At 33.6% G+C, this 27,036-nt stretch overlaps 3 protein-coding genes across 4 annotated transcripts; 2 read left to right on the top strand and 1 right to left on the bottom strand.

Moving 5' to 3' along the window:
• Positions 1-594: 594 nt before the first annotated feature.
• On the bottom strand, positions 595-4,941 carry LOC132271034 (uncharacterized). Of its 2 annotated transcripts, none has more exons than XM_059772273.1 (4): positions 4,842-4,941; positions 4,476-4,740; positions 3,841-3,960; positions 595-1,138 (listed from the first exon to the last, which is right to left on the bottom strand). In XM_059772273.1, the coding sequence occupies exons 2-3, from the start codon at positions 4,701-4,703 to the stop codon at positions 3,847-3,849; spliced, it is 342 nt and encodes a 113-aa protein (XP_059628256.1). In that variant the 5' UTR covers positions 4,704-4,740; positions 4,842-4,941; the 3' UTR covers positions 595-1,138; positions 3,841-3,846. The 2 variants fall into 2 exon arrangements, with proteins under 2 accessions (XP_059628256.1, XP_059628255.1); XM_059772272.1 differs by having other exon boundaries at positions 595-1,141.
• Positions 4,942-7,820: 2,879 nt separating this feature from the next.
• On the top strand, positions 7,821-18,068 carry LOC132271035 (protein GET4). The gene is made up of 12 exons (XM_059772274.1): positions 7,821-8,032; positions 8,291-8,370; positions 9,100-9,178; positions 9,978-10,059; positions 12,063-12,219; positions 13,369-13,459; positions 14,275-14,358; positions 14,857-14,903; positions 16,309-16,437; positions 17,261-17,345; positions 17,544-17,624; positions 17,712-18,068. The coding sequence occupies exons 1-12, from the start codon at positions 7,985-7,987 to the stop codon at positions 17,733-17,735; spliced, it is 987 nt and encodes a 328-aa protein (XP_059628257.1). The 5' UTR covers positions 7,821-7,984; the 3' UTR covers positions 17,736-18,068.
• Positions 18,069-24,627: 6,559 nt separating this feature from the next.
• Positions 24,628-26,692, top strand: LOC132271036 (LOB domain-containing protein 1-like). Its single transcript, XM_059772275.1, has 2 exons — positions 24,628-24,978; positions 25,865-26,692. Exons 1-2 carry the CDS (start codon positions 24,694-24,696, stop codon positions 26,168-26,170), a joined length of 591 nt encoding a protein of 196 aa, XP_059628258.1. The 5' UTR covers positions 24,628-24,693; the 3' UTR covers positions 26,171-26,692.
• Positions 26,693-27,036: the final 344 nt, after the last annotated feature.

Here is a 27,036-nt window from a genome sequence, read left to right on the forward strand (position 1 = left end):
TCGATTTAATTATTGAGGGCACTGAGCATTGTAATGATAATTTTATAAAAAAAAAAAAAGAAAAAAGAAAAAAGAAAATTTCTTTTTTGTATGAGTTGTGTAAACATTTGATTGTATTTATGGTTTGTTGATCCATTGTTTTTTTTGTTATATTTTGTTTATTATACTTCTCTTGCTACATTGACAGAGCACTTTTCTTTTATTTAATTTTTGTATAGAATACTAACATGATTAAATTACGCACGTCAAATTTGCCAAATAAAAAAAAAGTTGTCATTCCCTTCGTTCTGATTGTCATTACAAATTTTCTTTCGGAGAATGGGATTCGGAAAAAGGAAAATGAATTAACATCGAAATTCCATTTATATGTTGGGGGAACTTAATTTCATTGCAAAGCTCGAACACTCGATCTCCAATACAAATTTTATAAATAATTCATTTTTGTCCAGGCAAAGATAACCTAATGGTCAATAGGCATATTATTTGCATTCAACATCATCACACAGAATTTTAAACTATGTGGCATGGCAATGATTGTAGATGCTTTCAAACACAAATGAACATAATTGGTAAAGAGAGAGATCTCTGAAAGAGTAAAGACAAAACTAAATGAGTAATGCTATTCAAAACCAATTTCTCCAGGCGATTTGTCTAGGAGACGAGTTTTTATCCATTCGATGTAGTAAATAAGCTCAAGTGCGGGTCCTATTCGCTACATCAAAAGAAAAAACACCCTTAATCGGATTAAGAATCATTTTCCAAACCAAATAACACAATAACAAAAATTTGCAGCTTGCCATTGATTGAGAATGCCTCTACCATCTTTTACCCATATCAATGATACCAAAATGCAACTACCAAGGGAAAAAAATGATAAAGAAAATGCAGTCATTCACGAACAAACCCATTAAGCAGAGCAACACGTACAGTCATGACATCTTCAGCTTATTCACCATCTACAGTTTTGCAGCTTGCACCACTTTGGTAAGATCAGCTTATTAAAAGGGGAGGCCGATATAGGACAACCAGTGACAACATCAACATTTTCCGTTAATGATTAGACAACCTGAGATCCTATAGAAATTCCTACAAATTTGGTGTGGTGTTTGACGGACCACTTCCAGCCCGTGAGATGTAACTGCTGCAATAAATTACGAGAAATGATTAAATAACAATTATAAAGTTCTGATCGGGGAAAGAGAAGGACTAAGCACTCGAGAGTTATTTAAGCACAATCACATAAAAAGTAAGTGTACAACACAGAAAAAGTAAGATTTGGTTCTTTTGAAATGATTTGATCATCTCTCTAGACGGCTAAATTTGTGTACTGTTGAAAAAGTAGCGAGTGGGTGTGAAGAATAGACAAGCAATATTCTATCTATCATTGTGCTTCTCCAATGTCCAAAATTATCAATCATATAAACAACGTTCAATGTTACATTTTAGATGGGGCTTGCGGCAATTGACAGACAACATATTTGATAAAATATAGTTACTGATCGAGAGAGAGTTGGAAAAAAAAAAAAAAAGAGCACATTGTGACCAATAAAGTTCACTAATCACTTATGAAGCCAAAGTGGAATACTTGCCAATGACAAATCTGGAATTATCTTTGTTCTCAGTAGATGTTTGCATGTTATACAAACCATGTTACGTAGCAATCAAAACTTTTAAGACTACACAATAAAACTAATAAAAAATAAGCCACCCACCAATGGGGGAAAACAACAGATAAGCTGTTAGGATAACGACAAATCGCATAAAGTAAATGAGAGCTGTCAATAAGCCAGACCGACTCATTTTAGACACAGCAAAAGGCTATAACAGCCTAGATAACATCATAACAACAGTATATCTACCTTCCAAAAAAAGTAAGAATTTTGTCCTGTCTACTGAAGCAGGACGCGCAGTGTTCTTTCACACTTTGAAATAAGTGATTATATAAACAAATCAAACTCCAAATTTAAGAACCAAAAAATAAATAAATAAAGGCCCAAATCGGCGATGCATCTATATTAATAAGACTGGTTCACAACTGCTGCAAAATAAAAAGATTGAGCCTTTAGTTGCACAAATTTATACTTGACTCAAGAAAAGAAAGTAAACAGAAATAGATTCACTAAAAGCCATAGACTTTGATTTTCAAGGGATACCAAACTAATATTTGCAAGGGAAAACAAGCAAAAAATAGGGTAGAGATCTAAAACTAAATAGCCTATGCCATTCAAGGAGTACAATTTTCAAGCCCCCACCAAAAGCTACAAAGACAAATATGTACAATAAGATAATTAACTTCTCTCCCAGTTAAAGCATTCCCTTTGGAGCACTTATGCAGTCTACTAAAACTATCCCAAATGAGAAGTCATAAATATAAAAGATTCCGCCCAGAGAGAAACTTTATACATCATGTAAACTTTTAAGTGCGAACGTAACACAACTATTTTTATGCTTACATTCAGTGAGTAACTTCATTTATGAATCATTAAAGATACAAAGCAACGAAAATTGAAAAGATAAAAGAATTAGAAAAACAGGCATTACTACGTGGAAAGATCATCCTAAGCTTCTGGAAATCATTTAACACCAACAACAATGCTATGTATGCTATCACATTCATAAGCACTTATGACTACCCTTTAAAATTAATCAAATTTGATGGTAAAAACTCTCTATTAAGCATTAGAAATTCAATTTGACAGTAGAAACTTTTTTTATGATAAAGCAACAGAAATCAGAAAGGTATAAAGTAAGGATACACTGATCAACAAACTCATAAAGAAAGGAAAAGAGCATGGCTGTATCATCATGGATCAGGTCCCATTTGAAGTTCAGCGTCTAACATAAAGTGGTGAGGAATACGCAGCTGCATGAAGAAAAAGAACGTTGTTGGCACTAGTTTCTTTGGTTTGTATTTGGCTTTTAACGCTTGGGGAAGAAGCTTTAGAAGAAGAACATCAAGAAAGAAAGATAATGGAATCAAACCGCTTGGACATGGGAATATTTGTTTTCCTCTCATCTTGCTACTTGATTTACAATGACACCATAAAATTTTCTTAAATTATAAAAAACAGTTGAGATGTATCTCTAGATACGTGTGAAATGATGAGGAATGCCAAAACTACCAAAAACTCCCAAAACTCTCGGAATCTAAAGCCAGTAACAAATACGAGGTAACCAGATCCATTTCTCAGTTGCAATGGAACGTAACTGAAAAAATGACAGGAGGTGATTGGGTCTTAGACTCTTAGTCAACCCCTACCAGGGGTGGAAAGCCAGGAATTAGGTATGTTAGATTCTTGCGAAGAAGCGTTGTTAATAACAAGGCACTAACCCATTTTAACAAGTAAAGGGAGCTATCATTTTGTTTAACACACTCAACTTTCATCTGTTTTTTTGGGGACCTGTGCCAATTGGCAATTCAATATATACTACAAGGTTGATGTTTATAAAAAAGGTGTAGAAGTGACAAAAACCATCTTAGAAACAATAAGCTATCGGAAGCAAGATAGAAGGCAAAGTAATTCCACTACCCACAAGATAAAGAACAATATACATATACCTTTCTATTGCATATCAACAGGAAAATTTATGTTACTACCAGTGCATGGTAGACTAATCAAAATTTCAGCATATCAAATCTATTGCCAAGAAGAATTCACCCCACCCCAATCCGACCAGTTGCCATCCTAGCAAACCATGAACAAGTTTAAAACCAGCTTGAACTATCAACAGTTTAGCACAGTGGAAACAAGTTCTCTAGAATGATAAGATGAATGGATCTACAAAAAGAAAGAGTACATAAATAAATAAAAAAATTAAGAAAAAGGCATGAAAACCTACCAACTATCAAGGCTGATAAACTTCAGGAAGTTGAAGACCCACACTTGCAGCAGACTTTCCTAGTATTCTCTTCATTTCATCTGATCTATCCACCGCAATGTTGTAAGAAAACAGCAAATCCTACACAATCAAAGCCAATAAAAAGTCATGTTTATGATGGAAATAGCCTAAATCTTATAATTTAGTTGCTTCTAGTACAAAAATGGAAATAGACCAAACAGAAACAATTTGGCTCTAGCAGGCATAGGGACGAGAAAACAGAAACAACAGCCATATAGTATTCAAAGAAAAGCTTCCCCCATACCCAGTAACAGAACTAAATGTCACCATTACTGAAACTACTCATTTTTTTTTAAACAACCTATCAATGCACTATACAACCCTCAAATTCTTCAATTGGGTCCCTAAATTTTAAAGCAAAAATCATTATTTATTCATCCATCGCAACAAAAAAAAAAATACATTTCAGTATCCGATTGTTGAAATATTGGTAATTAGTACAAGTGATCGACCATTCATATCCATTTATACCACGTGAAAACCCAATTCTGATCTGAAATTTGTACTGCAATATACCATCAGTTAAAACAGCACATAAACACACACACACACGAATTTAATTGAAAAGGGAGTACCATCTGATGGTGGACGCTGTTTAGAAGAAAGGTGTAATCTCGGGCAAGCTTGATCTTGTGTTGAATGTAAGTGGAAGAGAGGTCCGACTGTTGAGTGTTGTTGCGGAACTGTTGTGATATGTAATCTGTGAAATGGGTCTTATTTTCGTCCTTGCCAATGTGTTTCTTCACTGCTTTGAGGAGGTGACGATACACTTTCGCAGCTTGCAATGCTTTGGAAGACCCCATTTGGCCGCAATTTGTTGTCTTCTTCGTTGAATTTCAGCTGAATCTCAACAAATCAAGTAAATCAAGATATATAAAAATACATGTATCACATGTATGTGTATTATGTATGATATTCAACAGAAGTAAGGCTTAGCTTACCTGAAAGAGGCTACTGCAGCTATCGGGGATGAGCGAGGCAAGAGGGTTTTGGTTTTTAGGGCTTTCACATTTTAATATTCATGCCAACCACTTTTTTTTAATTGAGAAAATAATAGTTATAATAATGATAATTTCATACGGAGTACTGTACTACTTTTACAAACTATCCCTAATAAAAGAAATTAAAAGAAAGTAACCCTATGTAAATTTAAAAGTTTTATGTTTATTACAAAATTATGGTAACCGGATATTCGGCAAAAGTGCAAAAAAAAAAAAATCTTTAAACTATTCATTTTGTTGCAAATCCTTCCCTTAACTACAAAAGTGTGCAAATACGTCCTACGACTCACCGGTTCGGCGTGTGTAAAGTCACGCTCCTGTTAAAATTATTATAATACCCAAATTGCCCTTTATATATATATTTATTTATTTATTTATTTGTGATAATTATACGTCTGATTGTGATAATATATAGGGAAAATTACATATAAATGGAGTCAAAATTTTATATTTACTTAGAGACTGAGTCAAAGTTCCATATTTCTCTAAAATGGATTGCTGAGGTGGCACATGATTTTTTACTGTTTAAAAAATTGTGGTGCCTAAAATGCCCTTCCCTAATAAAAAAGTAATACCTTCAGTTCAAAAGAGTAGTACCTTCGGAGAAAAAGTAGTACCTTCGCGAGTGTTTTAAAAACATGGTACCTGGACGCCAAAAAGTAGTACCTTCAATTCAAAAAAGTAGTACCTTCGCGGAAGGGTATTTTAGGCATCATAATTTCTAAACAGTAAAAAATCATGTGCCACCTCAGCAATCCATTTTAGAAAAATATGGAATTTTGACTCAGCATCTAAGTAAATATGGAACTTTAACTCCATTTATATGTAATTTTTCCTAATATATATATATATATATATAGTATATAGATTCAGTACTATATAGACACAGAATCTTTGATGATACAAAATAGGGTCTTCTTATTTTTTCTCAAAATCATTCTATTGCGCTAAAATACTTGTTTGTCTCAGGAATTCCATGTTATTTGTTATGATGAGTAAAGGTGATTGTTGTATGGGAGCGCGTAGGTGGCAAGTTGAATCACCCATCATCTCACCGAAACTGTGAAGCCTTGGTCGCCGTTCTCAACCTCTCCGATAACCGCACTGTCCTACGCATCAGACCGCTTCTTCCGTTACTCAACAAACTGAACTCATCAGAAAACCCATCAACGCCAAGCCTTCATCCGACCCAGTCACGGCAGCCATCATCACTGTGCCCAGCTCCCTGCTCGCCCTCAGCCAAGCTCTCTGCCATCGCCACCGCCGATCTAATCACAGTCAGCCGGAGCCATTCAAGGCCGAGTCATCCACGCCCGAACCAGCTACCACCAACAACCGAGCTCACAGCTATTCCACGCTCTCTGCCGCGAGCCGTCTCGTCATCTTTGTTGCTACTGCCGGGAATCCTATGACGTCGCTCTCACCACCACCCTCTATCACTGCCCAAAGCCCACAAACGCTGCTGACATATTTCTTCGTCGTCTTCCTCAACTCGCCGTCCCGAGCATATCCTTACTCGTTGCGGTGGGTTATACAGAGCTTTCTGCACCGCAGAGTCCTCCAATCTCACTGATCTTCCCACCGTCGACAAAAAATAATTTCATTGTCACCGGCAGTCCACTTTTTCATTCATGATCTTGTGATTGCCGTTCATGGTGATGATTTTCCCACCACTCCTCTTGGCTTCGTCCTTCAGTTTCTCGATGAATAGAGGATCTTGATCTCAACTCCACCGCGGTTGAGCACGTTGCCGGCAACTGTCCGGGCTTTCTTCGATTTGTGGAGGTCGTCGATTAGTTCGGCAAGTGTCAGATTCAGAATTTAGGGCAATTTAAAGTTAGTGGGGGGTATAATTGGTATTTTACAATTAGGTTTTTATTTTTATTTTTTTATAATGAAATAAATAAGGTTATTTTAGTCATTTTAAATCAACAGATGTCAGAAAAATTGATAGGGGATATTTGCACACTTTTGTAGTTAGGGGGGTGGATTTGCGACAAAGTGAATAGTTAATGGTTGCACTTTTGTCTATATTATATTAATGGTTGCACACTTATATGGAGTGGAATGTAATGCTATTTGATAAAATTGAAATTTAAATAGTGAATTTTAAGCGTTAAGTTTTTAAGAGGTAATTGAAAAACAAATATTTTTTACACCCAAGTTTGTAACCAAGAATCATGAATAAACATACAAGTGCAAATATAATAATAATAAATTAAAACACATGTACTTACGGATTCGGCAAAATAAATAATAATAAATGCATTCTTTATATATAAAAATATAATTTTTAATTAATTTCTTATAATATTATTATGAATCTAAATACAATTATTAATATAACATGAGAATTTATTACACAACACATAAACAAATATTTTTAATTATCAATTTTTAAATCTTGAATTTTTTAAAAAAATTATACTATGTTATTATTATTAAAAAAAATTATATTTTAGCGTTAGTAAGGTTAAAAATATGGCGTCTGGGGGTTTAACCGAGTTGGTAAGGTCATGACCTGGACTGCCTCAGGTTCCAGATTCGAATTCGTCCATTGTCATTATAACCCTTGACTGAAATTGTTACTGTGGTGTGAGCTTGTGGACAACATTTTCGGTTTGTAATTTGGGGTGGGTCCCAAAGGAGTCCTGACCAAGTGAGTTCCGGTGCCAACAAAAAAAAAAAAAAGGTTAAAAATATGTCATAAATTAATAGAATACATATTACTCCCTCCGTTTCATAAAAAAAAATGTCACTTTTAGAGAATCGTAACTCTTACAAATTGAACTGAAACAATTCTCCTGACACTTTTATTGGAACTGAGGTAGTATCCAAAAAATATCGATCTTTAATATATATAGCTTTGGTAATGGTATCCGTGATTCCTAGTTTGTAACACAACCCAACATTGGGTACCACTGCTTACAGCGCAAAATACAAATCAAACGTGGCGAAGTTGGAAGTTGAATAATAATATCTTATACGTATACTCCGTATCAGCACCGTTGTCTCAGCCTCTCTCAGAGTGTCTCGAGACTAAAATCAGATCTCCTCCGCCAAGAAAAAACAAAGTCCAGGCCATGTCGCGAGAGAGACCCAGAAGAGGGGCACTTCCTCCGGCCAAGGAGGTACGATCAACCACAATTATTTCTTATTAATCTTGATATTATCAGTTTAATCGCAATTTGGGTTTGTATTAATTTGATTGAAAATTTACAATCTTTCTGCTAAACTTGATGCCAAGTGTGGCGGATTTATAAACCTTTGTTAATTTGTCGAGTTTAATTTGAAAAGGTATTTGTTTTTTAGTGTGTCAGTACTGTGGAGTGAGTTAGAATTGCCAGAATAAATCTTTGGACTACATTGTGTTTCGGTGTTGAATGCAGAATATCGAGAAGATAGAGAAAGTTGTGAATGATGGTAACTATTATGGAGCCCAACAGATGTACAAGTCTATCAGTGCAAGGTATAAGCATAATCCCATATGTATATTTATGTAGGTTTAATATCATTCATGATGTATTTTTGGTTGAAATAAACAAGTTTTCGGTTCTTGAAAGTGTGAAGAAGAAAATTAACTCGGGAGGATTGGAAAACTATGTTGGAGAAAGGTTTTCAGTGTTTCTCTATTTTCTGCACACTGTTTAAAACAATCAAGTTCATCTTAGAAAGCTCCAATTAATTAAACAATGAAACTGACCCAAAACGGATTTATTTGCAAAAGTCTCATTGTATTTGTATAGTGATTTTAAAAACTTAAAACAGAGAGCTTAAATGAGGTTGTGATAGTGTGACTGAGCAGATCCTTCACGATCACAGACTTTGAATTTCAGACATTATAAACATTTTCTGGTTCTTCTTTTCCCCGTGCAGTATCAATTCTGGAAGCTGATGATGTTTAAAGAAATATTTTTTATTTGTTTCTCTATGATAAATGATAATATGTCAGCATGGATTCTTATCTACTTTGTACAAACTGTGCAAGACTCGAGAGAAATAACTTATAGGGTGGTAGGGTTATGAGTTGGCCATCCCTATTTCAACCTTTTAACTTATTTGTCAGCAGGTAAAAATCTTTTACTGAATCATTAAAAATAACAGAGAAAACAGAGATACTCTAAAATGTACACAAGTACCGATATAATAAGAGAATTGACCAACTAGGTTACTGATGAAAATGCATGTTTTACAACAGATATGTATTGGCTGAGAGGTATTCTGAAGGCTTGGATATTCTTCAGTCTGGTGCTTGCACCCAACTGGACCATGGGCAGGTGATACTCTTTGTAACTAATGTTTCTATTTTTGTCTAATTTCTTTGATGTAACTTGAACACTTTCTAAACTTTTTGTAATTTTTGTTGTCCTTTTTATTGTTCTGAAGAGTTATTATGTCAAAACCAAGATTTATAATTTGGCTTATTAATAAATCAAAGGAGGACTTGGCATAAGTGTACTTTATTGTTCTCCCAAAGTTGATATTGGATCCGGTTTGTTTCTTGAAATATATTTGAGGTAACATTCAAATGTTGCATAACAAAATAGACTACAACTGAGATTTTCTAGATTGCCGTTCGAGGCCCCACGTGCATGGTCGTTAAAAAGATTCAGCATATTAATTTGGCTATCCGGTTTTGTCATCATGGTAGTGGCACATTTTAGTCATTTTTCTTTTTATTGTTAAATATTGGATGTCACTATAAAATATTTTGGTTAAATTTCATCTTATGTTTTGTTACTTGTTCTTTATTATGCTTTATTTATGTGGCATTTTAGTGCAACCAGCTAATTAAGTTGTGGTGGAGGTTTTGTAGTAATTAGATATATGGCTAGAGGCAAGTGGGGTTTATATTTTATTTTCAAAATTCCTGGATTGAAGTTCAATCTAGTACAACGGAAATGTAGGTTTGTTGGTATTCTGATACTTCCATATTTAAGTTGATTTATCTTATTAAATCGAATTAAAGCTTTATGAATTATATGCAAAAATGCATTTCATGAAAAAATATAGCAATTTTTTTTCCTTGTAGAATTATTCATTCTATTGACTGACTTTTTGCATAAACCATTTCAGGTTACTTGTGGGGCTGAGCTTGCAGCTTTGTTCGTGGACACACTTGTTAAAGGGAAATTTCCTTATGATGAAGAAACTCTAGGTCAGTTCTCTCTTCTGATGTAATTCTTTGTTCTTGTGGATTCCCTCTCTCTCTCTCTCTTTCAATATATATATATGTACATGTTTGTGCATGTATTGTTCTTATACACATGTATAAGGTATTTATTGCGATGATGCATATAGAAGACTTGAATTTGACATGATGCAGCTTACTTTAGTCTGTTAAAATTTCAGGTAAAATGGCATGGACATTAAGAGGACACATTAGTAAATAATTATCTAGCTGTATATCATTTTGGTAAATCTACTTACATTATTAATATAAATATTGTTCAACATGTAGTAATGTATGTGACTGTTTAAATTTGTAACTGTGAGTCAGATATTAAATCTATTTATGTGCGTCACATATCCTCTTTTGCTATATATGCTGGCTACATGTTTCACTTTAAACCTCTTATATCCTATACGTGCTTGTTCATTCCTGCATGCCCAAGTGTGTCTAGGTGTTTCCAAGACATCAATTTGTGTCTATATCGAAACTGTTCTGATATAAATGAATTTTAGGTATAGTTATTTGGGTTCACTTGGGTCTGTGATACAAAACTGTCTGCTTGGGTCTCAAATTAGATTCTTAAGTAATTGATTGCTATTTTTAGCCGCCCCCCCCCCCCCCCCCCCCCCCAACTTAGTTATTTTGTTAAGGATCTCTATGTACACCAATATATTTGAAAATGGATTAACTAGCTAAGGAAATGTAAAAAACGTTCCTTTTCCCTCTGTTCTCGCATCGTACGCCAATAGGGACCATATGGGTCATGTGACACAAGTACCTTGATGTGTAGGCAAGTTATCCAATTTACAGGAAGCAAGCAACAATTTTTACGGTAAGGTTCTCAACTCATATCTTGGAGGTTGGGAGTTCTAATCCTCCTTGGGGCCATTCCCAGGGAATTTTCTAGGTACTGATTGGTGCATTTCGGACTGGGAGACTGCACGTGTCTGGTGGTGGACTATGGGGTGCTCTAAGAGGCTCGACACCACCATCATTGACCAAAAAAAAAAAGCAGCATAAATTGAAAGGAGTGGGCTAAAGGTTATACAAATACAAGAGAGTCCTTGAATACATATGAAGGAAACACATTACAATTAGTTAAGGTAGGGCATATCTATCAAAAAAAAATTAGCTAAGGTAGGGCAGGCGAATATGACGATAACTCTAGACGGAAGTATGGTGCTAGGGATGCATAGATAGCCTTTGGTGAAACAAAAATCTAGGAAAACTGGCTTGCTACGGGGAACATTATTGCTTGAATCAATACAGGCCATAGAAAATGTCAGAGATATTAAACATTTTTAAAAACTAAATCTAGTAGAAGATATGGCCTATATGATAGAAAAGAGTGGATGAAGGGAATCCATGTGGCCGACCCCATTTGTACGGGATAAAAGCAAGGATGATGATGATGAGACTTCAGCAAAACCCCTTACAGACACAGACTTAATGGCCCCTGGAAAAAAATACAAAACCAGCTCCTCTTGGGTCTCACTGGCTCTCACTCTATTAGTCTATACTTGAATTGCTATTGACTTCTAGATGGGTTCTGGAGGGTAAATTTTTCACTCACATTAGTTACATAGTGGGAGACAGGAGGGAGGATGAGTTTGCAGTACATCTTGCAGCGCAGGATCAACACGCACCCCCCCCCCCCCCCCCCCAACACACACCCCCCCCCCCCCAACACACACCCACCCACACACAAAAAAGAAAAGAAAAGAATTAATTAGTAAATTGTTCCCCTCCTCCCCTCCCAAAGGAACAATTTCTGGATCCCCCACTGGTCCATTTTCAGTCCTCCTGTTGGACCATTAATGTGTACTTCATGCTTGAATCATCTTTGTAGAAGTTAAGATCAAGTAGTTCTCCAATTTGACTGGATGCTTTAGAGCTCATAAACTCTTTATAGCCATTTTTGGTTGTTTGATTTATTCATCTTCTTTTTTTTTTTTTTTTTCATGTGTATGACGAAATATCTTTGTTAGACCGTGTCAGGAAAATCTTCAAAAAGTTCCCACGAATTCCTGTGCCACAACACTTGGGCTTGGGGGATGATGATGACATGCAAAAACTTTCTGAAGCCCTTGGAGCAGCAAACATACGTGTAGATTGCTGCTCATCATTTTTAAAAGCTGCTATTAAGTGAGATATTCTGCCCTTTCTTGTCTCTCTTTTTTTTTTTTTTTTTAATAAGAGCTTGGTTCTCTCCCTCTCTCTCTATATATATTAGATTTGACATTCATACTTCAATTTTGTACTATCACACTCGACTTACTTTTTAATAAAAGAAACTAAAAGTGGAGTTTAAGAGTACTTGTGGAATATGAGAATGCTTTTAAAAGAGATGTGTGAATTTCTTTTTTTCAAAAAGAAACTGAAATGCAAGCATACAAAAGTGGAGTGCAAATATTGTTTCCCTATTTTTTAGCCATCATACTTGTAATATAAGGGAATTTGGGGATGCTTGGGCGTCACCCTTCCTTAAAATATCTTTGGTGGTGCAATCATTCAATGAAATCAAATGATAACATTGTTTCTACCTGCTTTGACTAAGTTGCAGTGGTACGTAGCTCTTGGAAGTTTGTGAATTATCACCGGCTGCTCTTATAGAAGGCTTGTCACTTTGCAATGATGCAATTTCTTCAGCTTCCTCTTTCAAGTGCTTCTCATTTAAGATTCTTGTGTACCGTTATCTAGTATTCCCATAAACACAGAACTGGGCAACAACCATAAGATCTGCCTTTAACCCTCTGCCTGCTCACCAAAAGAGATCCCCTAAAGGATTAATATGCAGTTGGGTGCCACCAAATAGGCAACTGGTACCAAATAATGCCTTTACGCAGACGTCATTTGGGTTACCTGGGTTGGGAGATCTGATTAGTGAATCACAGATGTTTTACTTTATCATGTTTCAGAGGGTTTGGTTGTTCCTATAATAGGTTGGAATATATTACAAAGAGCTAACAGTAGTGCAGTTACTGCAATGTGGTTGCTGCATCCAGTGATTCCTTTATTGGATTTTTATGGCATGAAACCCTAAAAAGGAATATAATTGTCCTTCGATCTTCTTCGTTTTTTTTTTTTTCCCCCAATAATTTGTATTTACTTTGCTTTACTAATTTCTTTTTTCTTTTAAACACCTAATGGCAAAATGAAGCTTTTGATTTCTTGCATACAACACCTTTTCATTTTAAAAATTGTGTGTGAAAAGGTAGTTCGCTTCTACTGCATGATTTAAACTTTGTTCTCTGTTACTGTGAATGCAATCTAACTGTATTCCATTGTTCCTAGGTGGTCTTCGGAATTTGGAGCTCCTAGGAGTGGATCTCCTGAACTACACAATATGCTAGCTGAATATATATATTCTGAATCTCCTGAGGTGGTAGGTCTTACAGCATAATTACAGGCTCAATGTATTGGGTTGTTTTTCATTTCTTCTTAGTTAAGCCTTACATTTTATTACCATTTTTCCCGATTCATCTGAATGAGTCTTTCCTTGTCCCAGTTTATAAGGTAAAGAAATGCTAAATTACTTGTCTTTTATTACTGATATAATATATACTTGGGTTGGCTAACCACAATACACAAATATATGTAACTGAAAAATCCTACCAGAACAGTGTAATTATTAATGTTTCATATTTTATTATTTATATGAAAAAGGTCCATATAATTATTCCTTGAATTTAAGACGACTCTACTTTTGATATGGTGTAGGATCATGAAACAAGGAATCTCATTAATTCAAAGAACATTTTTGTCTTAAAATTGGAGGCGACCACATTGGAATTTAAATCCTCTGATAATAACGTTCCTGAATACTTTGTATGCCAGGTCAAATGGGATTCATTGGTTGAAGTGCTTCCTCTGATCTACTTTAGATGATATTTTATCTCTTTGGTTTTATCTTTACTATCATTTGTAGTCAACTTGTTTTTAGTTTGGCCGCATTAAAGGTGATGGATTTGTGTACTAAAAATTGATCTGGGAATAGCTTTCAATGGGCGCTTTCAAACGTGTATTTATTATCTTTTTTGGGCTTTTGTTTACTGCAATGTACTTTAATTGGTAAATTGTGTGGTTTGGAAACTTAGGCTCCTATTGTTGTTGTTTCCTTATCTTTTCTTTTTTATCTTGCTTTTTGTTGGCTATTGTGGTTCAATGTCATGTCAACGTCAAGATAATGCTGCTTTGCAGGACATGACTAGAGTATCTTTTCATTTTGTTCGAGGGGAATACCCAAGGAAGTTTGCTTCAACACTAATTAATTTTATGGGCAAGGTTAGCTTATCCTTACCCTAAAAATTGCTTTTGGAATTCAACCATTAACTTTTGCAACTTTACTTTTCCAACCTTTTCAACATTGGATTGATCTGCAACTTCCCTTCAAGTTTTATCAGTTTTTCAAGATTTTGTTCTCTCTCTCTCTCTCTCTCTCTCTCTCTCTATGTATGTATGTGTATATATATATATATATATAAAGCTTTTATAGTCATTATACTCATCAAAATTCTATAACAGTTTTTTATTTTTTATATTTTTTATTATTATTATTTTTCCCCTCAAAGAATTTTATTCAAGATTTTGGTACTCTTCTGGGATTTTATTCTGTTTATTCTAAAAAAAACTTGCATGGTCCATGCTAATAATACCATAACTTTTATTTAATTGGTTGGATTCCAAATAACCAATTTTAACATATTAAAAGATTTTTTGTTTTCCTTTTCTCTTTTTGCATAGTTCTACAATGAGTTGAATTCATATAGTTTTACTATGCAGTGTTATCCAGGTGAAGATGATTTGGCCATTGCACGGGCCATTCTAATGTAAGTACAATTGAGAACTGGGTAGCTGCCTCTAGATTTTCGTCATTATTGTTAAACATTCTATCCTGATCGTATAAACCATGTGATTCTCAATCCTATACTAATATATTCCAATCTTGCTTCATCTAAAACTCCCCAATCAATAATATATCAATGAGCCATATCAGAAAAGTATGATTCTTGAACTTGGGACGTTAAACTGCACATTTATGATGAGGCACAATTTTTGAATTTTATGTTCTTTTGGAGATAAAGTTCCTTTTTTATGCAAGTCATGATAAGGGTAGAGAACTATGCAAATTTGTGAAAACAGTAAGCTTTTTCTTACAAATTTCCCTATAACTTGCTTGCATACTCTTACCCCATGTAGTGCTACATGAACTCGGTACCTTTGTTGGGTATTGGTATTTGTAAAGTGTTGAATAAATTAAATCCCCAAATTCAAGGACTTGGGAAGCAACTAAATATATATATATATATATTAACATTGTTCTTGTATTTTGCATGATAAAATGGTGTTCTTTTTGTAACATAGTGTATAACGTCAACTTCACTTATTTTTATATATAGGTTCTGACTATTTTTCCTAGTATCAAAGATTAACAAAATCTCCAATAAGACAATTAATCAATAAGGAATGTAAGGATGTGGATTTGCCTAGGAACAAAGGCAACGCGCACGCGTGTTCATTTATCTTTTATATACAATCTATTTGCTTAAGGATATGTGTTTGTGCTTGATACAAGTATATGGATCAAGATCTGCATGTGTATATATGCACATGTATTGTGTGTGCAAAGAAAGATAGAAAGGCTTATTCGTTGTAATTTTTACAAACAATTTCCCGGCAATGATGGTGGAGACGAAGTTCTAAAAGATCGTTAATCGTGCTTGGTTATCTAGTGAGATGTACAGAATCAAGCTCAATATTATATCTCTTCAAAGGATTATATTTGACAAGGCTGTCTGTCGTTGGTGATAGAGTGATACATTTATTGATCGCGTGTGTAAGGAGAACATGGGGAAGATGAATGAGATGGTTGGAATAGGGATCATTGGAGAAACCAGATAGCCCTGAAAAGTAGCCATCTCTCAACCAACAGTACCTTCTTGTGCATTACTGGTCTTGAGATGCGATGGCAGTGAGAGATGGGTGATCAAGATAGATCACCGTGTTAGCGAGGGAAAGAGAAAGATGGGGTTAGGGCACGTTCGGAAAGAGACCACTGGAGACCCGAACCCTTAACCTTCCATTTGGAAGGCGGAGGGGATACCACTTGGCTAAGCCTTTGGTGGTGATAGTATATTAAAATTGTATTGTATGTTTTTCAGTTTTTCTGTGGTTTCTTGCTATTATTGAGTTTCACATGTACTTGGATTTCTTGCTTGTGGTTTTTTCTGCTAGGTATTTATCTCTAGGCAATCTCAGAGATGCTAACCATCTTATGGATGAGATTAAAAAGCAAGTGAAGTCTAAACAGGTGGACTTCCCACAATCAGATTTGATCCAGTTTGTCAGTTATCTTTTGCTGACGTAAGTTCTTTCTTCTTCTTCTTCTTCTTCTTATATATATATATATCTTTTAGTACAGTTGAATTTCTTCTGTTGGGAAATAATGTGTAACACCACCTCAAACCAGAGAGAAGTTGGCATGGAGACTATGCTTTCAATAATGAATACATTTTGTAGTTTGCTGATAATGCTGATCTGTAATTTAAAAGAGGACAGTATTCTGGTTAACTGTTCAAAGGGCGCTCCTTGAAGCTTCGGTTGGTCTAAACCTCACTCAAAACAAACAAACAAACAAATAGATGAAGCTAAAAGTACTCCTTTTTCATTTGTTGAAGTTTGTGTAGGTGACTGCTTTTATTTGAAAAGCAACAAAATAAATAACAGAAGAAAAGCATGCAATTGATAAAATTATTTACTAGCTCATTACTGATCAACCACATGTATTGAAAGGTCATACGTGTAATTTTATTCCGCTGATTAACTGTTATTATTTACCTAGTGGCATATTTATATGTTCAGCTTCAAATCTTTGGTCCAGTCTTTCTTTAACTCATACGCCCCTGGAGCCCTCATTCCTCTCCTCCATCTTTATTAACTTGTCAAAACATTTTCCTATATTGCCACATATAACTAGTCACTGAGTAGAATAATAGTTGCTTACTGTTAACCATTTGTTTTGTGTCTTAATGTTAACTATTCATTTAGTGTTCACATATCAATTGAAAAGGTTGATTGGCTTATTCTTGAAATCATCATAGTGGATGTGAATCACAAGATGTATTGAAAATTATTTACTGAAAAAAAGATGTATTGAAAATTTGAAATTTTGTTTTATTTTATGCAGGATGGAGAGAGATGCTTTACCTCTGTTTAATATGTTGAGACAGAATTACAAATCTTGCATAGACAGAGAATCTGTATTTAATGAGGTGTGGTATCGGTGTAGAATGCAAGTTTCCATTCAGATGTCTTTTCACTTTACTCTTCCTACTTGCACACATAAATGCATATATCGCTGTTTTCACGGTGCAATTAACATGACTGCTGAATGGTCTTGATCTATCATTAGTTTGCTGATCTATTCGTTTTTTTTTTTTTCTAAGTTTAACACTAATATTATTTTTTAGTTGCTAGATGAAATCGCAGAGAAGTTCTACGGAGTACGGCGTAAAAATCCCCTGCAAGGGATTTTTGGGGATTTCTTTAAGGTAGTTATTATTATTAGTGAGAAAAGAAATATGGAAACAATAGATTTATTGGTGGTGGAATTCTTATAACACTTTCTTTTTTTGAAGATGATGGGAGGTGATAGCATGTGACAGAATTTCTGAAAGATCCCAAAATACCAGTTCATGCTGTACTGTTGCACCGGATGAAATGCGACACTTCAGAAGCAGTTCGTGTCCCGAAGGTTCTCATATAGTTTACAGCAGTTAGGTAGGCCTTTCCTATACTTGAATGGAAGTTATGATACAAAATCTTTGAACCGGGCTTGTATTATTAGAGGATTTGTTCTTTTTATTGAATTTTGACCTTTTGACTATCATCATTTGTGTTACTGTCCTCGCTAAGTGTACAATTTAAGACGTGTGTCTTTTTACATTCAAAAATATGTTATGCATCTGATTAATTGATGCAGAAAGGCCCCTGCATATCTGTGATCAAATTACCCTTACGAATTCGAGTTCTTAACAACGCCAATAGATTTCAGTGGTTGGTGATGTGTGGCTGTTCAGAGTGCACTATTTTATTGCTTGGTTTGTGGAAAGATTGGCAGACAACTATGTGGATAAGAGTTTAAAAACTATGAGAGGCTATTTTTTAGAAAAAAAATATTGCCATGCTACGCTGGAGTAGGTGTTTTTTGTTTTTTGTTTTTTTTTTTTTTCCCACCTTAATTTTTTATGTTCTGTTGGAGGGAGTTAACCAACCTGCTTAGAAAGAATTCTGGACTCCACTTGTGACTCACTCGATTAATCAGAGTTACATTTCGTGTTGAAATGGTCTGAAGGTCTGCACAATTTTTGTATGATATTGTACAATTTACTATAACGAACTCATCGACATGGAATTAGGGCAAGAATGATGATGATAATGACATTAACAAACTCACATGTTATTGTAACCTCTTTGCTTCGGGGAGAAAAACTAAGGAAACCCAAAATGAAAATATATCTACTAAAGGAAAACAAACTTTGTTAATTGAATCCCCTTCTAGACTAAATTATTTGTCAAGACTCTATGGAAGGTAATGAAAGTTTATTCTATACAAAGAGAAGATTAAATAATTCTACAGTTTTTTTAATGATTTTTTGTCATGGTAGTAACTGGTTAGAACTAGATAGATATAGGAGGAAGGAAAAGAAGAACAAGAAGCTAGATTCATTTAATGCTGTCTTTTAAGTCTGTATTGTTGTATTTTGATACTAGTAGTTTTAATTTGTAAATTATGTCTTAGCATTCTATTTTAACTAGTCTATGCTTGATTATCGGTGTATCTACTTGTCTTAACTGTTTATGTGATATCAATTATATCTGCTTTCTTTTATTTTGTCATTATAGGTGACAGTCCTAATTTCTCTCCACTTTAGTGACTCCAACTTCATATGTATTACTTCAATTTGAACTTATTGTCCCTATAAAAGGCTGTGATATATTATTATATTTTAAGAAAATAAAATTATTGCCATCTTCAGTAAGTTGGATAGAGAGGTCATGAAGAATGTAGCACCATCTCAACTAGGTGAACCTAGGCATAGTTAAATCTACTTTCTTGTGTTAGTTGCTATATCACCACTTTAGAATAAACTTTTTCTTTGAAGGATTTTTTTTTTTTTTGTATGTAAATATCTTTTGTCTCCAATATGCTGTTCATTGTGACCTACCTTTTACCATGACATTGATCTTATCTTCTTTTAGAGAGAGAGAGAGAGAGAGAGAGAGAGAGTCCTTTACATTTATCAAAAGCTAGGGTGCCCATATTAGTGGCCTCCTTTGAGTTTCCCATTCCCACAAACACAGAAGCCTCTAGTATGAAAAGCATCAAGATAAAGGCCTTTCAAAAGGGTGTCATTTTTCACAAGTTGGGGTCTTGGCACTTGAGTTATATATATATATATATATATATATATATATATATATATATATATATATATATATATATATATAATTGTAGTGGTATCCAACTTATTTATGGTTGACATGTAATGCATTACCAAGCATTCACTTTCTCCATGATAGGCTATGCAAAACTGTAGAAATACCCTATATTTATATCCATACAGAGGCTTCTGCAAGTAGACAACATGTGCTCTTTAGTGCTTTCTGAGAAACTTGCAGCTAGACGCTACATTTACATTTGAATGCAAATTCAATTCCTACATTTCTAGTGCATTTCAACCTTTTCATTTCTTAGTCTGAACCATTGAATTCATAGATTTGACGACTGTCTCATTCATTAGATGAGATGAGTCTATTGTGATGCACGAGAAACTACAATCATCACAAGTATGAATGCAACTAGCATTTTTCGTGTGGTAATATTTATGGTAATAAATAATCGTATCTCATTCTGCCAGCTTTTCTAGACTGGATCTGAGTGTTTTCATATCTATAATTAGGGTGTAATGAGTACCACGAGAACCTCGCTCATTAATTAGGTCTAATTTGGTAAACTTTGTTGTTTAATGAATGTTGTTTGGGAACATGGATTTGGAATGAATTTCGGTAAAAAAAAAACATGGATTTGGCATGTCTGGTTCTTTAATTCCTACCTGCAATCTGACACGTGATATTAGACCAGTAGGAGTATTTTACCTGCGTGACAATTAATGTTTCATTCATCGACAAAATCGATAAAGATGGATTAGACACGTAGATTGCAACATTGATAGTACGGGGTTTGAGTTACATAAAGTGGACTAAGGTTGTGGCTTGAAATTCAATGTGCTTCGTAATTTAGCGACTAGTTTGCTTTCAATTGGAATGGACCCAGGGTAAATTTGTTATTTTAAAATAACAATTATCAACCTTTTATATTTAATATTATATGGTAAGATTAATTTTGTCGCTTCACAATTTAGTTAATACGGATACGAGGTTTGTTAGTTGTGGGGTTGTTTAATAATGTTAGGGGTTATATACATATTTCTAATAGCATGTGTGGTTTTATGACTTTATTCTAAATATAAAATGATACATTTGCTAATGATTGTATTCTTGCGTTATTCGTATCTTAATTTTGCATAATTTGTTACATCGTTACATACATGTCATGTCCATATCCATTTCCGTGTTTCTTTAATGATAATCAATTCTCACTCGTATTCGCCCACCATCCATCCCCCCTCTTTCTCACTAATTTGGAGATTGATTCTTGCTTTACATAATTAATTGTGAGACTTAGCAAGCATTTCTTGTTGAAGACAAAACAAATTAGTCTCGACCAAAATCCATAATTATATTTTAATCAAGAAGTAATAATTAGCATTGTTGTCATACAAACATGATTACATTGAAAATCTTGTGAATTGTGATGGTACAACTCAACAAAGTTTTACTGCAACACGGTAGTTATGGTACATATTCTTTCTAGGCCTATAAGCTTAGTCTAGGGTCATATATATATATATATATTACACTTTCCTACATCAAATGAAATGTTTTATTTTCTTTATTAGATTTTCCGTTTTTTTGAGCTGATTTATCATATTAACCACTTTTCCTGTTTTAAATAGTCTGAATAAGATTTTATTGAGTTGGGTTGATGTTACATTATCTAACTTGATGCATTTTTTTTATTTTTTATTTTTTATTTTTTTGGGAATAATAATATGTTGAGTTGAGTTGATATTATATTATTTAATATGATATATATTTTTCTATTTACATCATTTTTTTTTTAGCAATATATGATATAAGAAAATGTTGATTTTAGAGCTTGCATGAACAACTCAGCTGGTAAGGCCTGCACTATTATCCTTAGGTTTTTAATATATGATATAAAAAGTTTTTTTCTTAAATTTTGAAAAATCATTTATTGAAACCAATTTTAAAAAACACATCTTGTTTTAGATTCGTAAGTTGATCAGTGATTGTCGCAACATGTGAATTGTATCGGCAATAATGACCTTATTGTTGTTGTTACCAAAAATACAAATAAATGAAATTTCACAATTTTGATAGTGAATTTCACCATTAAAGTGATGAACTTCACACGTAGTAACAAACCAACGGTATGAAAAGAGAATTTTAATAACTTCATCCCATGTGAGCTTAAACATTTAATTATCCTAAAAGAAAAAAAACATCTTCATCACAACAGAAATTTTCTCACGAATTTGTTTTTTATTGTTTTTTGAGTAAGAATGTGGAAAGCATTTCATTTTAACCCTTTTGACATTTTTACCCTTTAAAAAAATCTCTTTTTTTAAGATGGTCAAGTCAAAAGGACTTATCAAAAGGATGGTGAGGCCTTGATGGTTCGAGTCCCTTTTATGAATAAATGAGATTGTTAATTTTTTGCCAATTTTTTTTTAAAAAAAATAAAAAATTAAAGGACCTAAATAATCTAACAATTTCTTGTTGTCCTCACGGTCGGTGAAGTTCTAACACTTTTAATGATGAAATTTTAAAATAAACAAAAGACAAATGAATGACAATTCATAATTTCAATAATAAAAAAAAGTGATAAATTTCACCAACCGAATAACCGACTGTATCAAGAGAGAATTTTAATTTCAAATCAAATCATTTTCCCTAAATTTTTTTCCTTCAAGCAAAAACCTTCAAGATATTTTTCATTTGTCCTACTCTCCATGTCTTCCACAATTTTAATTCATTGGTACCAAACCAAACCTAGCTAGAGAGAGTTGATTGAAGCAGTGTCGACACAACAATGTGTCACGCCAGAAAAAAATGTGTCTTCGCATAGAAATAACGACGCAATGTCACAATCTTTTTGACGACTTTGGAGTCGGTCAGTCTAAATCTCGTTCTACACGACCTAGCGGTTCCCTACCCAACTAATGCCCCACCATGCTTGCTTGTTGCCATCTTCTTCTCTACCAATTTAGATCCACGTAGACTTCTATATATATATATATATATATATATTAGTCAATTTTCAATTAATCACCACATCACTGTATTATAGATATCATCGTTATAAATGCTTTTTGAAAGAAATAATAATATATATGGTGCTTCAAGAATGGCAGCATCTGCTTAGTCGTTTTCTTCTGTACATAGTCGGCACCCGACACAGTTATTTTGGGTGGCATAACTCTCCAGGTGGCCTTCTCTGAAGGATATGATCTTAAGAAGTCACGGATAGAGATACGGAGATAAGAGTACGATACGATATGCTTAAATGTGGTATCCATGTGTCTAAATGTGATATTTATGTGTTTTTACTTTTTCAAAACTATAAAAATTTAACTTTATTAAATGATAAATATGACTCATGAACACCATTTATATGTAATAATCATGATCCCTATGGTAAGAGTTTTATATAAAAATAATAGTGAAAAAAATAAATAAATAATAATAATTTTTATTCATATAAATATAAAAAATTACTAATTTAGAGGTTAGAGGTAGATGCTTGTTATTTTTGTTTTCTTAAATTTTATATTATTTTTTTAATTAATCTATAATATATTTTAATTTGCATTGAATTTTTTCTTTTTCGAAAAACCACCCGTCATATTTTAAGTGCTCAAAATGGGTCATTACCATGCTTCTGTTGTGTCTTACCGATATACCACTAAAAAATAAAATATTCAAATGTCCGTCGTGATGTTATCATTGCTCCAATAAATTATTATTATTTATTATTATTATTATTATTATTATTTTTCTGTCTTGTCTTGTTATCACTATTAATATTATTTTGAATAATGTCCTTAATTAGAAAGTAAAAGATATCTTAAACTCTAATTCGTTAAAAAAAATAAAAAAAAATAAAAAAAATAAAAAAAAATAAAAATGTTCACTTAATCTTTATAGTTGTTCAAACATAAAAAATTTGAGAAGTGATACTCACATCAAATACTTGCAGTGAATTGTTTAATTTGATAATTTTCAATTGACTATTTTTATCAAATACAATTAAGGGAAAGGCTTCACTTTCTTATTTGTTGCATAATTGACCAATTATTTTGAATAATGTACTTTCTTATTTGTTGCATAATTCCAAATCCGTTCATGTCTATCATATGTCATTACATATATTAGCAATCTAAACCTTTTATTTGTAAAAGCAAACATCTTTCTCAATTAATTTACCATTAATTTAGTTTTTTTCTCTCTCTCTCTCTTAAAACACGAGTAGACTCCTCACAACAAATGCATCATTCAAGTTAGAAATATGATCCAAAAGCAAAACCTCAATAACTTATTTTCCAAATCATTCTACCAACATTGCTATACCCTGCAACATTAATTCACCTTTCTCAATCACAACAATTAAGAACAAAATATATATTAGACGTGTGCGGTTTAGAGTAATTTTTAAAAAGTCGGTCATGTGGTTTGAACTTTGAAGTTGAAAAATGGCTTAAATTATGCTCTAACTTACCTTCTTGTTAAAACACAAAGATTTGGTTGTTATGGGAATTAGTATAAGTACTACTTTTTATTTTTTTTCTTTTTCTAGTTTTGACATGAAATGAGTCCACCTTTTCAACTGGTCTGTTTCCTTGTATGCCACAAAATCGGTCGATGTCAAAATTTAATCCTCAAAATTTTAACGTTAACATTTTGTATTAAATTATGAATTAAGATATTTCATCGTACTACACCGTGATCACTTAAAAGTAAAACATCTAGACTTTATGTCATTTGTTACTGTATTTGACAAGATTTCGTGAAAGAAAATATATATATATATATATGTAAGATATGCAATAAGCACATACATTATACATAATCTAAAACTATATCACATATGTAGTTTAATTTATTACAACATTATGTTTATTTAAAATAATCCACTTAAAAATTAGAATAAAATATAAATATAAATATATATATATATATATAAAATTCGCCGCAACCACGTAATATATATATCTTTCATACTGATGACGTGAGCAACTGGTGTGATGACATGCTGCATGACAGCACACTAAGTCGGGTTTTCCCACTCTCTCTCTCTCTATATATATATATATAGTCTTTGTTCATATGCTTAAACCATCTCAAAGTAACTCATCGTCCTCACCCCTCTTACCTTCAACTCTCTCTCTCTCTCTCTCTCTTTCTCTCTCTAGAATGGATTGCACTGACAGGACCCTGACTCCTCCTATCAGTGTGTCCATTACTAGTGATCCCTTCTCATACTCTACATCATCAACTTCTCCTACCCAATCTTCCCCTACTGCCACTACTCCCTCTCCACCACAGCTTATTCTAAGTCCTTGCGCTGCATGCAAAATTCTCCGTCGCCGGTGCGCGGACAAATGCGTTTTGGCGCCATACTTCCCGCCTTCGGATCCACTCAAGTTCACCATAGCCCATAGAGTCTTTGGAGCTGCCAACATCATCAAGTTTTTGCAGGTAAATGATTCATGCCCATTCAGCTAGCCTTTGGAGATCGTCGGAGTTTCACCAGAAGCTCTCACATTCTCTAAGACTTGTTACTTGTATTTATGCGATCACCTCAAGATTTATATTCCAACAAAGTTTGCATTCATTTGGATTTAGTGTGAACACGGTACGGACCTTTTAAGGGCTCAGGGGGAGCACGAGCCCCGCTGATCGATTATGTATTTTTGTATAATTTTGTTAAAATCTTCAAAATATCCTTATATGTTTAAGGGCCGCGCCTCTCGTACAATTTTCTGAATCCGTTACTGAATGTAGAATTAGTCCTTGATTAGTCTGTATATTTGACTTCCCACTATTTCTAACCTATGTTCAAGTGGGTTCTTTTTCACAACACCCAAATTCAAATCGGGCTTTCTTTGTCTCCTTTACAAAAGCATGTTACACTTCAATATTTGAACTTGAATTGGATGGTAATCTAGTCCTTTGTTTGGTGAATGGGGCTCCACCTCTTGGATATATGGTTTGAAAAAGTTGACATTACCCTTTTTTTTTCACAAATAAATAAATAAAATTCACATATATGAAGGTCAAGAGTAGCAGGTGACCCAAATGATTCCCAAATTTTTTATTATTATATATATATATATTTTTTGGTAATTTGATGTTTAAGTTTGTAAACATTTTTTTATATATTTAATTAGAAATTGTTTATCCTTGAAGTTGCTTCTTATTGAACATGCAATCTATTACAGATCAAGGAGAGACCTTCAATATACACATGTATCGCTCACACACATATATATAGAGAGAGACACTCAAATTACCACTAGGTTAAGACAATTTTTACAATGTGGTTGTTTTTGAGCTTTGAATATTGATAACAAATATTTATCAGGAACTTCCTGAGTCCCAAAGGGCAGACGCAGTGAGCAGCATGGTTTACGAAGCGAATGCAAGGCTGAGAGATCCGGTCTACGGATGTGCAGGCGCGATTTGTCAGCTTCAGAAGCATGTCAGTGAGCTCCAAGCAGAGCTGGCCAAGGCACGAGCCGAGATCGCCAACATGGAATGCCAGCAAGCTAATTTGGTGGCCTTACTTTGCATGGAAATGTCACAGTCTCAAGTTCAACCTATCCCTCAACAACTACCTCATGAAAGCTCAAGCTTCTTTGTTGATGATTGGGAACCTCTTTGGACATGAAAAGAGGTTGCAGAAAGTTTAGGTTACATATATATTCATGTGGGGATGATAAGAAAATGAGAGAGAAATACATTATAGATATATATATATATATATTTCAATAAATTAAGAGATTAATTGTAGTAAAGTTGATTCAATAGTGATCATTGACATGAGAAAACCCCATTTATGGAAAAAAAAAAAAAAAAAAAAAAAATTTAAAAAATAAATTATATTTAGAAGAGAAAAGGTAGGAAGCTGTCTTTGTAGTTAATTGTACTGATCCTGTGGTGAGTCATAATATATGTTAAAAACATCTTATTGGTGACCTAATTTTTATCTTTATTTTGAAGTGATTTTTCAATATTGCTTCCTTGTCAAACTTGTCCCTTGACCAATTTTTTAAATTTCATTTTGTCTGTATTTTTGTTTACTTCATATGACTTGCTGAGAAAAGGACTAAGGATAATAATTCATTGGGTAGGTGCTTTTCATTTTTCAAACATAAGGTAGCTATGATTTATCAGTTAAAGAGGGTCATATATAGGCACCCAAAGATATGAATTGTGTGAATACAAGAACGTGATTTATATGATTTCCAAATATTTGGAGCATATATATATACACACTCAACTTAACAATTGTTCCAATTATTTGAAATTTTGTGCAGTCTTCAGTTTTTATTTTATTTTATTTTTAGTTGGTCACACACATGTCAATCTCCACTAAAGTTTTAATCCATACCCTCATTTTGGAAAGTAAGGATCTGATACAGTTAAATTAATGGCTCTATTAGAAATATATATATATATATATATATAATTTTGGCTTTTTGATACCAAAAAGCCAAAAACTAAACTAGGATATATATACAATGAAGTTCAAGT

The sequence above is a fragment of the Cornus florida genome, unplaced genomic scaffold (assembly GCF_030987335.1).
Source record: "Cornus florida cultivar Cherokee Brave unplaced genomic scaffold, ASM3098733v1 CherokeeBrave_3.0.0_Hap2_Chr08, whole genome shotgun sequence".
NCBI lineage: Eukaryota > Viridiplantae > Streptophyta > Magnoliopsida > Cornales > Cornaceae > Cornus > Cornus florida.

What these genes read in the sequence shown, in the direction of transcription:
- LOC132271035 (XM_059772274.1), top strand. Translation starts at nt 7,985, where the DNA reads ATGTCGCGAGAGAGACCCAGAAGAGGGGCACTTCCTCCGGCCAAGGAG. An exon ending in ATTGCACGGGCCATTCTAAT is followed by an intron (nt 14,904 to 16,308) that starts GTAAGTACAATT and finishes TTTTTCTGCTAG; the next exon opens with GTATTTATCTCTAGGCAATC. An exon ending in TTTTTGGGGATTTCTTTAAG is followed by an intron (nt 17,625 to 17,711) that starts GTAGTTATTATT and finishes CTTTTTTTGAAG; the next exon opens with ATGATGGGAGGTGATAGCAT.
- LOC132271036 (XM_059772275.1), top strand. Translation starts at nt 24,694, where the DNA reads ATGGATTGCACTGACAGGACCCTGACTCCTCCTATCAGTGTGTCCATT. An exon ending in ACATCATCAAGTTTTTGCAG is followed by an intron (nt 24,979 to 25,864) that starts GTAAATGATTCA and finishes AATATTTATCAG; the next exon opens with GAACTTCCTGAGTCCCAAAG.
- LOC132271034 (XM_059772273.1), bottom strand. Translation starts at nt 4,703, where the DNA reads ATGGGGTCTTCCAAAGCATTGCAAGCTGCGAAAGTGTATCGTCACCTC. An exon ending in ACAGCGTCCACCATCAGATG is followed by an intron (nt 3,961 to 4,475) that starts GTACTCCCTTTT and finishes TTGATTGTGTAG; the next exon opens with GATTTGCTGTTTTCTTACAA.